The sequence below is a fragment of the Ornithorhynchus anatinus genome, chromosome 2, assembly GCF_004115215.2.
Source record: "Ornithorhynchus anatinus isolate Pmale09 chromosome 2, mOrnAna1.pri.v4, whole genome shotgun sequence".
NCBI classification, from domain to species: domain Eukaryota; kingdom Metazoa; phylum Chordata; class Mammalia; order Monotremata; family Ornithorhynchidae; genus Ornithorhynchus; species Ornithorhynchus anatinus.
The window spans coordinates 28,183,588-28,197,245 of NC_041729.1; the positions used below are offsets into that span (position 1 = coordinate 28,183,588).

The 13,658-nt window shown below is 51.4% G+C and overlaps 1 protein-coding gene across 1 annotated transcript in view; it reads left to right on the forward strand.

The window, feature by feature from the left end:
* The window catches only part of GTF3C1 (general transcription factor IIIC subunit 1), a 70,741-nt gene extending 57,083 nt beyond the window's left edge, over positions 1-13,658 (forward strand). The window contains exons 32-37 of the mRNA XM_029050261.2: positions 1,109-1,368; positions 3,905-4,188; positions 6,124-6,757; positions 8,852-8,894; positions 10,415-10,607; positions 12,582-13,658. Coding sequence (XP_028906094.1) covers positions 1,109-1,368; positions 3,905-4,188; positions 6,124-6,757; positions 8,852-8,894; positions 10,415-10,607; positions 12,582-12,803 — 1,636 coding nt within the window. The 3' untranslated portion in view covers positions 12,804-13,658. The remainder of the gene's footprint in view (positions 1-1,108; positions 1,369-3,904; positions 4,189-6,123; positions 6,758-8,851; positions 8,895-10,414; positions 10,608-12,581) is intronic.

Genomic DNA, 13,658 nt, shown 5'->3' on the forward strand with positions numbered 1-13,658 from the left:
ACGGAGTTCCTCCAGAAGGCCCAAAAACTAAGGAGACGGGCATGAAGAGGAAGAAGCCGGGTGAAGTGCGAACAGTAGCAAAGCGGCCAATAAAAGGATACGAGTCGTTATTGAAGATACATCGCCAGTGGATTGATGTCAGTCAATCACTAATGTAAAGGATTGCAGAGGGTTGTACTCTTCACCCTGTGAGGAATTTCGAAGGCACAAAAATTCATAGCCCCTGCCCTTGAGTTTATTGTATGAGGCCCTTGAGTTTATTGTATAAGGAAGGAGAAAAGTTGAAATGGGGGACACCAAATAAATAGATATAAGCAGAAATGATAAAATCATAAACTATAAAAGTTGTAGAGAGGACCACCCCCCCCCCCCCCCCGATTTATGGAGCATCTATAGGAACAAAGGTACATTTTAAGGGGTGGCCAGAATGGTCTGAGGACGATCAAAATAAGGTGAAGTCAATCCGGGAAGGATTGATGGAGGTGGTGGGTATCCATTGATTGTTCCGCTAAACCGTAAGCTCCTTGTGGGCAGAGAACAAGCAGCATGGTCTAGTGGTCAGAGCATGGGCCTGGAAGTCAGATGGTCCCGATCCCAGCTCCGCCACTTGTCTGTCGTGGGACCTTGGACAAGTCACTTCACTTCTCCGGGCCTCAGTAACTTGATCTGTAAAAGGGGGATCGAGTCCGTGAGTCCCAGGCGGGACAGGGATTGCGTCCAACTTGATAAACTCGTATTTCTCCCTGCGCTCTGTACGGTGTCCGGCACGTAATAAGCGCGTGACCAATACCACGCTTATTATTAGTATTAGTGTGTGTCTGTCAACTCTGCTGTAGTGCAGTCTCCCCAGCGCTTTGCTCAGTGCTCTGCACGCGGTAAGCATTCAGTGAATACCGTCGTATGATCGATTTATTGATGGATCGATTCTTCCCCCGTAATTGGTTGGGCCCTCTTGAAGTAGAGAAAAGACTGACCCCACGCTGAATCCTTTGTGAATGAATTGGATTCGCCTCCCGCCTAAAGGAGGAATTTCGATCTATAGGAGGGAGTGAGCTGGACTCCTGTGAGCCGTGAACCCCCCCAACCCCCCCGACTCTCTTTCCCGTAGCTTGGAGAAGGAAGGAGGACTGGATGAGGACGACGAAGAAGAAGACGAAGACTTGGATGAAGGGACTGGAAGCAAGCGCAGAATTGAGGTAAAAGCGCGACAGGCTTCCCACACCAACTATCTACTGATGAGGGGCTACTACGCCCCTGGGATCGTCAATACCCGCAACCTGAACCCCAACGACAACATCGTGGTGAACTCCTGCCAAGTGAGGATCAGACTGCGGTGCACCCCAGTACCCGAGCGCATCACAAACCCAGGTCAGTGCCTCCTCTACAAAGCTTAAGGCCGGGATGAGGCGACCAAACGTTTTTCTGCTTGCCCAAATGTCTGGTAGTGAATACGGATTGGCTCACCTGGCCCCTTCCTACCTCTCCTCCCTTCTCTCTTTCCACCGCCCACCCCGCACGCTCCGCTCCTCCGCCGCCCGCCTCCTCCCCGTCCCCCGGTCTCGCCCATCCCGCTGTCGACCCCCGGGCCACGTCCTCCCGCGGTCCCGGAACGCCCTCCCTCCTCACCTCCGCCAAACTGATTCTCTTCCCCTCTTCAAATCCCTACTTAGAGCTCACCTCCTCCAAGAGGCCTTCCCACACTGAGCTCCCCGCTTTTCCCTCTGCTCCCTCTACCCCCCCCCCCCACCTCTCCACAGCTAAACCCCCTTCTCCCCCCCTCCCGTCCCACCCCCTCGGCACCGTACTCGTCCGCTCGACTGTATATATCTTCATCACCCCATTTGTTTTGTGTAGTGAGATGTGCATCGCCCTGATTCTAGTTATTTGCTATTGTTTTAATGAGATGTTCTTCCCCTTGACTCTCTTTATTGCCATTTTTCTTATCTGTCTGTCTCCCCCGATTAGACCGTAAACCCGTCAGAGGGCAGGGACTGTCTCTATCTGTTGCCAATTTGTACATTCCAAACGCTTAGTACAGTGCTCTGCACATAGTAAGCGCTCAACAAATACTATTGAATGAACGAATGAATAAAATACTTCTAAAACCCAGCGATCTCAAATGCCAGTTTTTCGCTTAAGCGTGTGTTGTTTACCAGAGAATTGCCCCAGACCGATTCGGATGTTTGAATTATCTAGGTAGATTTTGTAAGATACGTAGGTCCGCCGTTACTCATCAGTCGGTGGTATTTACTGAGTGCTGACAGCGTGCAGAGCGATGTGCGGAGTGCTTGGGCGAGTACAATACAGAGTTGGTCGACATGATCCCTGCCCTCAGGAGCTTACGGTCTCGTGGTATTATTCATTCAGTCGTATTTATTGAGCGCTCACTACGTGCAGAGCACTGTACTAAGCACTTGGAATGTACAGTTCGGCAACAGAGACAATCCCTGCCCAGTGATGGGCTCACAGTCTAAATGGTCGTAGCCTGGGGGTGGGTGGGTGTCACACACACACATTCGTCTGATCTCCGCAAGTTCACAGTGAAGACCGGTGCTCTGAACTGTTAGCCGATCGCCCTCAATTTGGAATATAAAAATTTGGAGGCTTTAGTCTCTTATAGTACCCATCTCCCCCACTTGCTGTTATGTCAGCTTAATTCCACTGTGGCACGCGATAAACGCCGTTGATGGGCTGATTCCATTTCTCCCATTTCTCATAATCCCAAAAAGGATCTTGTATTTTAGAACTTCTTTCATTTCAGAGCAGCGCCGCTATTACTTTTATTTTACCAACTGGAGGCTGAAGCACAGAGGGAGGGCGAGGTACTTTTCTATCAGTAGTATTTATTAAGTGCTTACTCTGCGCAGAGCACTGTACTAGGCACTGGGAGGGTACACTGGAGTTACTAGGTAACTGCCCTCAATCAGTCAATCATACATATTGGGCACTTACTGTGTGCAGAGCACTGTACTATGCTTGTGCAGTACAGCAGTATACAGGCACATTCCCTGCCCTCAAGGAGCTTACAGTCAAGTGGGGGAGATTGAAACTAAAATAAGACAGATGGGGCAGCAACCAGGTCTAACGTGGGGTAACCAAGAGCTTAGAGGGTGAGGATTCAGGTGCCCAGGATAAAACCCTTCCTGGGGAATCAGAAGAACTGGGTTCTGAGAAGCAGCGTGGCGCCGTGGAAAGAGCACGGGCTTTGGAGTCAGGGCTCATGAGTTCGAATTCCAGCTCTGCCACTTGTCAGCCGTGTGGCTGTGGGCAAGTCACTTCACTTCTCTGTGCCTCAGTTCCCTCATCTGTAAAATGGGGATTAAGACTGGGAGCCCCACGTGGGACAACCTGATTCCCCTGTGTTTACCCCAGCGCTTAGAACAGTGCTCTGCACATAGTAAGCGCTTAACAAATACCAACATTATTATTCTGATCCCGTCTCCACCCCTTGCCTGCTTCCATGACTTTGGGCAAGGTGTTTAGCTTCTCTGTAACTCAGTTTCCTCGACTCTAAAATGGGGGTTCGCTACCTGTTTTCCATCCTACTTAGACTGTAAGTCTCACGTGGGGCAGGGATTGTGTCTGACCTGATTATTCTGTACCTATCCCAGTGCTCAGTGCAGTGTTTGGCATCTAGAAATTGTTTAACAAGTATCACAATGATGATGATGATGATGATGGTTTAAATAGGGTGGGAAGATGAGACATAGTCAGGGAAGACTTCTTCCTGCTCAAAATCTCTTTCTCCCGAAGTGGCTAAGCCTACTTCGTAAAATGTTTCCGAGCCCCCGCCCCCCTTCTCGAGATCTCTGGTCTTCCTGCCGTAATTAGAAAAAACGTCCTAAAACTAATTCAGTGAGATTCCAGTGTAACTGGGATTGGATTTGCCTCTTCTATTTTGTAGTTTCTTCAGTGATTGATGAATTGACACCTGGAGTATCCTGCCTCCCTGACACATTCACCAGGATGATAAATGTCCAGGAAGACGCCTGCAGTTTAGATGAGTTTGTCCAACGGGTGGAGGGTTATGGGTACGAACCAAAGGATGTAGCTGCAATCTTGGAGATCCGGGGGGCCATCAGGAATGCCTCCTCCTTCGGAGTGGATAAGGTGGACCTGAGCAGGAAGTTCTCCAACTACGAGGAGACCAGCTGTGATCGTACACGGACCTTCATGGAATACATTCAGGTTGGTTGCGCGCCAGTTATATTTTGTTAACTGTAAACCAGTCATAAAGGAGATAAATATAAAAGAAATTGTAAATCCTCTATTGAAAGCTTCCAAATGGAAAAAGAAAAGCAATTGAATTTGGGCAGCTTGCCACCAAAGTGTCCAGCCAGTCTCCCTCCTGCCCACGGACAACTTTGTAAATATGTGTTGAGGGAACCGGTGGTCGTCGAATGCTGCAGGTCACTTCTTGCCCTCGTCCTCAAAAGACAAAGAAGCAAGGTGCGAGTTCTTCTAGACGGGGGACGGAGCTACAGAATCATGGCTACTCCGGGGGTCTCTCTGCCTCTGGTTTTCTCAAGTTCAGAAAGAAAGGGCTGTTTGAGAGAGCGCTTGACTGTTTTTAGTTGCCGTGCTAATTGGTAGGAAGACAAACCAGAGGGATGGAATCTGGACCCCAGACCACTTGGTAACCTGGACGTTACCCTCGACTCATCCCAATCCTTCAACCCACCTATTCAGTGTCACCAAATCCTGTCCGTTCAGACTTCACAAATGACTAAAATCCACCCTTTCCTCCTTATCCAAACTGCCACCGAGTTAATCAGAGCCCTTCACCTCTCCTTCCTTGTTTATTGTATCAGCTTCCTTATTGACGTCCCTGCCCCCGTCTCTCCCCACTTCAGTTCAAGCTTCACTCTGCTGCTTGAGTCATTTTTCTCCAAAGCCATTCAGCCCAGGTTTCCCCTCCTCCTCAACAACCTCCAGTGGGTTGTCCATCCCCCTCTGCATCAAACAGAAACTCCTTACCAGAGGCTTTAGAATAGTCGTCTTGCCCCCCTCCTTCCTCACCTCGCTACTCTTCGTCTACAACCCAGCCCACACACTCCGCTCCTCTGATGCCGACCTTCTCACCGTACCTCAGTCTCATCCATCTCGCCGCCGACTTCTCGTCCGTGTCCCGCCTCCGGCCTGAAATGCCGTCCCCCTTCGTGTCCAATCAGTCAGTTGTATTTCCTGAGCACTTACTGTGTGCAGAGCACTCTGCTGAGAGTTTGAAAGAGTACAGTACAACAGACACATTCCCTTTCCCCAGTTATATTGTACTTTCCCAAGTGCTTAGTTCAGTGCTCAGCACACAGTAAGAACTAAGTAGATGCGATTGATTGATTGAATGATTGATTGATTGATGAATTAGGATCTCGACATTCAAAACCAGTGGCTCGAATTGCTCTCTGATGCAAAATGTGTGGCGGGATGAAAATGTCAGATGCTCTGTACCACTAATAGCTTGATGCCCAGAGCTCTGGCTTCCTGCACCCCAGAGGGCTGCTGTAAGGAATCACAAGAAGAGCACTTGGCAATAACTCCGACCGACAGTCCAGGGCTCATCTCTGGAGTCAGTTCTTCCCTTCTCAGGAGATGGCAATGGGTAAATATAAGGAGTCTTTGCGACAATAACATTCTACAGAACACCACCATCCCATTGTACGCTCTTTGCAGTCTTTTGCCATTTTGGGATAGGATGTACCTCTCTTCTGGGCACATTTACAAGTATCACGGGGGAAAGAATGTCCTTATTATACTTTAGATTTTATTATAGATTACATGAAGCCCCCCCCCCCCCCCCCCAAAAAAAAACCACGCACATGCACGCACGCTTTTAGAATCCCAAGTCTGGGGAAGAATTAGAAAAAGACGCCAATAGCACGAGTAAGGGATTTGGGCATCGGTAGGGAATAGCCAAATCCCTCTTCTTTCCTAGTGGTCTTATGGTTGCTGAGGTGGGAGATCGACAACTGCCCTTATGGACCGATGAAGGATGATAAAGGATGGCTAAAGTTAAGGAGGATCTGGTACGGTGACGTGAGATTAGCAGGATGTTTTCATTTCCAGCCGGAGTTAGAGGGAAGGCAGTGTCCTGCTCCCCAAATAAGACTCTGCCGCTTTCCCTAGGACCTCCTGAAATGGCACCAAGTGTTGGAAGTCGGCGGAGACACGGTCCGCCTCGTAGCCCTGGAGAACGCCCAGCCCTGGCTCTTACACTCGGTGCAATTGAGGAACAAAGTGGAAGGAGCCGAGCCTCACGGAGAGGAGCCCCTCGAGCCCGCCCCACAATCGCAGCCGGGAAGCCAAGAGGAGCCTTCGAAGGATGAGAGCCAGGCCGAAGGAGCGGCACGGTCCAGCGGAGGCCGGAAGACCCCGCGGGACGGTGAGCCCCGTCACACCGCTGCCTGCCGGGGCGGGGAGGGCGACTCAGAAGGGCTGAACGAGCCCCCTGCAAAGAGAGCGGTTCTTGAAGACATTCGCCGGGGCCGTTTTCTCCGGCCCGCTCAAGAGGAGGAGACATTTGTTGCTGGGGGCGGGGCGAGTCACCCAGCTTCTCCCGCGGGATCTCCCGGAGGGCCTCCGGGAAAAGAGCCGGAGGATGCTGCTTTGGAACTCACGGTGCCCGACGCTCAGGCGGAGCCAGTTGAAAGTGACCTTCCCGCGGAAAGAGGGGAGGCCGAGAACTGCCACCCGGAAGCTGGCGGGCTGGAAAGCCTCGCCGGGGAATCTCAGGCCCCAGAGGGACGCGAAGAACCTATAGGTAAGGTAGCTTCAGCGTCGCGGCCAAGTTGAGCGCCTGCTGAAATGGTAGTATTTGTTAAGGGCTTACTTCGGGTCAATCGCCGTACTGAGCGCTGGGGTGCCTACAATATGATCGGGTCAGACACTGTCCCTGTCCTTCATTGGCCTCTCAGTGTAAGTAGGAAAGAGAACAGGTCTTGAATCCCCTTTTGACAGATGAGGAAACCGCAGCACAGAGAGGTCGAGTGATTCACCCCGAGTCTCACAGCAGTCAGTCGTTGTAGGGGACTCTCCCAAGCGCTTAGTACAGTCCTCTAAACCCAGTAAGCGCTCAGAATGAATGAACGAATGAAGAGGCGGAGCCGGGATTAAAACCCAAGTCCTCTGACCTCTGGGCCCGAGCCCTTTCCATAACTTCCTCTGCGACTCGAAAGTGCCGCCTACCTCAGCACTCCTCCTTCCGAGAACTGCGAAACCACTTTCTGCAGTTGTGATACCCACTCCTGCTAATTGTCCATGCCCGTAACGCCCCACGTAGACCAGCCTTCGGATGACATCTAATCGACTGCCTCCTTGGTCCCCGCTTCCTAATACCACAGTCAGAATGCCGAGGGCAGGAGGGATGAACGGCATGTGGGTGGAGGTACGTACTCCATTAACTTTCTGCCCTTTACCTTTCTGCTCCGCAGCCGATCAGTTGAATGGCAGAGGTCAGGATACGGTAGCTCACAGATTTTATTAAACATCCAGGATTATTTGAAATGGTTCTGTTGAAGATCGAGGGTGCCGTACATTGGAGTGTTGTCTGTAGGAGTCTTGTCTCCTCTCCCTCCTTCCCCTTCAGCAGCTGATCCCTCAATCAGATTTTGCCTCTGACTTTTTGAGGTGGCAGATGGATGGATAACGCCTTCAGGATTATCCCCTGAAAATCCGCTTTTCAAATCACAGTCTGAAGACCGTTATTATGTAGGATCTCTGAGGCTGAACTTTCTCCTTCGGATTAGGCTTCCTGATAAATTTTCCCAAATGGTCGCGGTGGCATTATCATCCGGTTTGGAAAAAGTTAAGAGCAGAAAGTTTGGGGCGGTTGAAAACAGTGAATACGATAACCTGCCTTCAGAAGGGGGCTGTGTGTACCGTGTGTAAATACACACACCTTCTCTAAAGATTTTGGGTACACGGCACCATCACCTCCATTCTGCATTCAAAATAGACCGCCCCTTCACCCATTCGTTGTCATCTGGGTCCATCCCCTTCAATCCTAGGAGGATACCATTTGGGTCAAAATTCGGCGGATGAGGAATAAGTATAATTGGAAATTTACGGACACTAGTGGTCGCGATCGTAATATCCGCGGCCCTGAGATATCTGCCGCCCACGGAGTCGACTTGGGTCGGTTATGTTTTCTTGTCATTCATTCATTCAGTAGTATTTATTGAGCGCTTACTATGTGCAGAGCACTGTACTAAGCGCTTGGAATGTACAACTCGATAACAGATACGGTCTCTGCCCTTTGACGGGCTTACAGTCAAATCGGGGGAGACGGACAGACGAGAACAATGGCAATAAATAGAATCCAGGGGAAGAACATCTCATTAAAACACTAGCAAATAAATAGAATCAAGGCGATGTACATCTCATTAACAAAATAAATAGGGTGATGAAGATACATACAGTCGAGCGGACGAGTACGGTGCCGAGGGGATGGGACGGGAGGGGGGAGGAGCAGAGGGAGAGGGGGGAGAAGAGGGTTTAGCCGTGGAGAGGTAAAGGGGGGGGTAGAGGGAGCAGAGGGAAAAGCGGGGAGCTCAGTGTGGGAAGGCCTCTTGGAGGAGGTGAGCCCTAAGTAGGGTTTTGAAGAGGGGAAGAGAATCAGTTTGGCGGAGGTGAGGAGGGAGGGCGTTCCGGGACCGCGGGAGGACGTGGCCCGGGGGTCGGCGGCGGGATAGGCGAGAACGGGGGACGGTGAGGAGGTGGGCGGCGGAGGAGCGGAGCGTGCGGGGTGGGCGGTAGAAAGAAGGGAGGAGAGGTAGGAAGGGGCGAGGTGTTGGAGAGCCTTGAAGGCATCGGGAGAAGTTTGTGATCTGCTCCTTCCTTCTCTTTCTTCCTCCAGAGAGTTCCGCTGCCGGCAACGTATCCCAGGCCAGCCGAGAAAGGTGAGTGATGAAGCCATTAGGAGAGAAAGCGGTCACCGTTCCTGTAGAGGGGAAGAGAAGGGAATGAGGAGCGTGCGTCTTCGGCCAGAGCTGACTAGGAATGAAAGTTGTCTCTTCTTCGATGGTTCTGACCCAGTGAGATTTGGCAGACCCTTTCAGAGAAAGCGTCGGGCCATAGCGGCCTGGATCACAGAGGGAAATTCTTGGTGGCCGTGGCTTAGTGCGACCACTCCGCACTCCACAGAGGAGTAGAACTCCCGCTTTGAAGTTCAGAGAGTTGTTTCTGGTTCACTCATCCTAGGGAAGCCAGCTGGTTGTCTGGTCTTATCTGTGACTCCACATCCAAGGCAGGTGACCCATAGCTGAAGCAGCAAGGTAGCATAGGGTGGATCAGACCAGGAGTAATCTTACCCTTTATCCAAGTCCCACTGCCGCCCATCTTTACGGATTTACCGATCAGGGAGGGCACTTCTCTCAGACACGATAGTAAAAGCAAAGAGCTTGAACTATTTACCCCATCTACCCCTCTACCTGTGAGAGAGGAGGTAGTAAGTTTTATTTTTCCCCAGTGACCGATAAACCCAAAGAGTTTTAAGCCCCACATATGTCCAACAGCCCTTCTGTACATATCTTCAAATTATATATTTTAAATTACTTGTGAATATCGATGAACAGCTCCCTCTCTAGACCGTAAGCTTATTGTGGGCAGGGAATGTATCTGCTAATTTTGTTATATTGTACTCTCCCAAGTGCTTAGTGCAGCGCTCTGCACATAGTAAGCACTCAGTGAATACCAGTGACTGAGTGAAAGAGGTTAGGGAGCCAGAACTGAGACTCGGTGTGCCCTGTAGACTAACAGAGTTTAGAGGAAACATTTCTTTCTCAGGTTGGCTATCTAATCAGCACAGCAGGTTGAAAAAAGTGACTTCAGGAGTTCAAAAGAGTTTTATATGGCCTAGTCTAAATCCAGTCCAATAGAATATCCCTCAGCGGCTGCAAACCACAGGTTCCAAAAGACTTCTTGCGGGTTACCGGCAGTCAAGAAAGACGTGACTCTCTTTAAGCAGAATCTTCCTGACAATCCCGAGACGGAGACGAAACCCAAAAGACAGCGCTAGGTGCCTCAGTCAGCAAATAACCCGAACAGCAGTAAGGGTGGGTTTTTTGCGTGTGCGAGGGCGGACAGGGCAGGTCGTCCCACGTTGGCCTCACCCCTGCAGGTAAGCTTAATATTGGTGGTGTCATCGGGTATGAAGGACAAGTGTGCCTCTCGGGGGTGTCAGATTGCCGGGCAGCTCGCCAATCACGGTTTCTTTTCGCTGCGGCAGCGGGCCGCTTCGCCGGCCCCGGCGGCGGCACCCACTCGTGGGCCTGCGACGTCGAGGAGGGTGACGTCTGACCCCGGCCCCGGCTGGCTCGGTCGCCCTTCCGCCGCCACGCTCCCCCGCCTGCTTCCCACCCTCAACCCCCACCAAAACCTGCGGGGAGTTTTAATCGGCGCTTTCTTCCCATCCCGGCAGGAACTGCGAGGACGTCCGCTTCGTCGGCAGGCCCTGGCGAATCGTCGACGGCAATTTGAACAAGCCGGTGTGCAAGGGGATGATGGAAGCCGTGCTCTACCACATCATGACCAAGCCCGGCATCCCGGAGTCCACCTTGCTTCAGCATTACCGGGGAGTCCTGCAGCCCATCGCCGTTTTGGAAATCCTCCAGGTATGTCGGGAGGGCGTCTGTTGTGTCCTGTTAGGTTCCAGCCCGGGGCGCAGCCGGTGGAGCTTTTGGAAAAACCTTCTCCAGGGTTTAGTTCTCCCTATGTATGTTTCCTTCCGCTTTTAGTGTCCTTCATTTAACTTTTTTGGCCTGGTTTTGCAGGGGATTTTAAGGGGTAGGAACTCGAGAGACACGAGGGAAATGGATGACAGCTGGATATCCAGGCAGGAGCCGAATGCTGAACAGAAAGAGGGCAGCATAACCTCTTTAAAGAAGTAATGGTGCGCAGTCACACCCCAGGCAACATAGCCATGGTCTGTTAGGAGACCAAGGCAGTGGACACACCAGCTCCGTGGGCAGCAATCAGGGGAGACTTTCCCGTCCCTGAACAGAGGCTTCGTGGAGATCGGAAGACGAAGAGACAGGCTGGAAAGCGGTGACAGACCTAGCAGCACGGCGACATTCTGTCTGTGTGTGCAGGCACTGTAGAGAGGAGTTTGGAGCAGGCATGTACGGCTAGGAACTCATCATCAGTAGCTTTCGTGTTCTAAAATGGAGGACAGATAATCTCTCGCACCCGCACACACCTATTCATGTGGTTTCAGGAGAGGTGTCCCCCTCTGTACTGTAAGCTCGCTCTGGGCAGGGAACGTTTCTGCCAACTCTGTCACGTTATCCTCTTCCAAGCGCTTAGTTCAGTGCTCTGCACAGAGTAAACACCCAATCAATAGGAATGATTGATTGAGAAGTGGGTGAGGGCCTCATAGAATGACTTGAAGATTATCAGTTCACTTTTGTAAGAGCCCAAGGATTGTTCTGTTTTAGCAGCAATACACTGCTATTTTTCTGGCTCTTCTGGAATGGTGCATTTTTATTGAATTTGTTTATTTCTTTCCCAGGGAGTCTGCCGTCCCCTCTCCCTTTCGGTTGTGAACCTCCTCTGGGACCACAACCGTCTGTTTCAGTATCCCTGATCATTTCCCCAAGGCCTGGTACAGTGCTTTGCACAAAGAAGGCGTTTACAAATTAATCAGTCTTATTTATTGAGCGGTTACCCTGTGCGGGCCACTGTACTAAGAACTTGGGAGAATTCAATAGTTCGGCAATATAAGAAACACATTCCCTACCCACAGTGAGCTTATAGTCTAGAAGTGGGACGGATGAACAAGGCCATCGTAATCATTTGGGGATTTTACTTTCTCCTTTGAAAAATGTCCAGGTGATTTTCAGCAGCAACGGGAAAATGAACTGGGTCTAGTAAACAGCGGCGTGGAAAGTTGTTGGCTAGAAACATGGCCCGTTCCTTCCTCTTTCTTGTGACCTGAGTTGGGAGGCGGTTCTGTGCTTTTTCCATTCTTCCCAGGGCAGTTGGGGTTACGTTGGTTTGATGGGGTTGGTGGGACCGGGCCCCTTGTCAAGTCTGGGGAGCGGGGATGGGGTGGCCCTCGGCTGCTGGGCTTGAGGCAGTGAAATGAGGCCAGGCCTCCATCTCATTCCATTCCTGCGGTCTCTCTTCCCTGAAGCTCGATCGGACCTGAGGAGTCTGTGTTTCTTTCCTGAAGGCAGCTACACTGTGTTCCCAGAATGAGAACATCCAACCCTCTGGCCCAGTGCCATCTGGAACACTTCTTCCTTCCTCTCTCTGAAGCCCTGACCCTCTGTTCTTGGGACCCATCTTTCACAATCCTCTTCCCCTGGTTTGCTCTTTGATTCTGAACAATGCCCAGACTTTGTTTATCCAAAGTCGTGGCAGTGGAAAAAACCAGACCTGGAACTACCAAGGGTTCCCTTTTGGATATTTCCAGTAAAGAACAATAGGGCCCCTAACCAGATGGGCACCAGCTGGCGCCTGGGTCAGTGTTTCAGTCGGTGCGCTATTTTGGCTGATTGAGTTCAGCCGAGTATGGTTTGCCTGGCTTAAGATTTCATCACGGAACTCTTGATGATAAAAGCTTTCTTTCTCGATACTCGCAACAGGGTCTGGAAGCCCTTGGCTGCATCAGAAAGTTCTGGTTGAAGAAGCCTTCCGCCGTCTCCCTCTTCTCCAAGCCCAAGATGGAAGAGGAGATCACCCGTCCCCGGCTGAGCGAGGCCCCGACTGCGTTTTACGAGCCCTCCATAGACTGCACGCTGCGGCTGGGCCGGGTTTTCCCGCACGAAGTGAACTGGAACAAATGGGTTCAGGTGATCCACGTATAGGGAAGGGTTGTTTTGGTCCCCCCCCCCCCCCCCGCCCGAAGCCGGAGGCTGTTCTCTACCCTGTCCGGTCTGAGGGAGTAGCGGTTCGACAACGGTGGATTTTCCAACTGCGAATGATAGTTCGGCTCACTCACCTGCCCGCTCCTCCCCACCCCCCCCCGGGAGCCTAGCCAAGAGAATTTGGCAGTTAAGGTGTGTTTTGGGGCTGGAGTGATTGGCACCTGCAGATTTCAGTTTTGTCCTTTTTCTGTGGTGTTGGATGAGCTCTGGTCAGCGAGCCGTTGAACTGAGCAAAATCATGCCCGTAACGAGATGTGCATCTCCTTGAGAGACGGCCAGGAGCAACCTGGAAGCCAAGCTTCAGGCGGAAGAGGTGGGGCAAGTGACCTAAGCTGCCGAGAAAGAAATGTCCCCCCTCCTTCCGCCGCTGCCCGCAGATACTAATTCTTCTCCTAAGGCCGCGAAAGATGCCGGCAGTCCAGGTTTTGAGAGCGGGAATTAGCACAGCGGCTTCCTTGAGCGTAGAGTCCGGGTGTCCCCGGAGGCGTCTCAGAGGGAGAAGGGCAGCTGGAGAGGGCCTTCTCCAGCCCTCCTTCAGCCAAGCCCGATCCAGCCGCGCAAAGATGGAGCTTCGCGTTTCTTACCCCATGTGTATGGTTCGTTTCCGCTGGACACCGAGCGGTAACTACCATGGGACCTAGCTTTTAAGATGAGTTCGAGCGTTAGAGGATACTACCATCACCTGTTTTTGTGTTCTGGGAGGTTGTGTACATAAGTTCATTAACTTTATAAGCTCTCACTGCAGGTGGGTTTTTTCAAAAACTTGTGTGGCATTAAAGAAGTGGATACCACTGC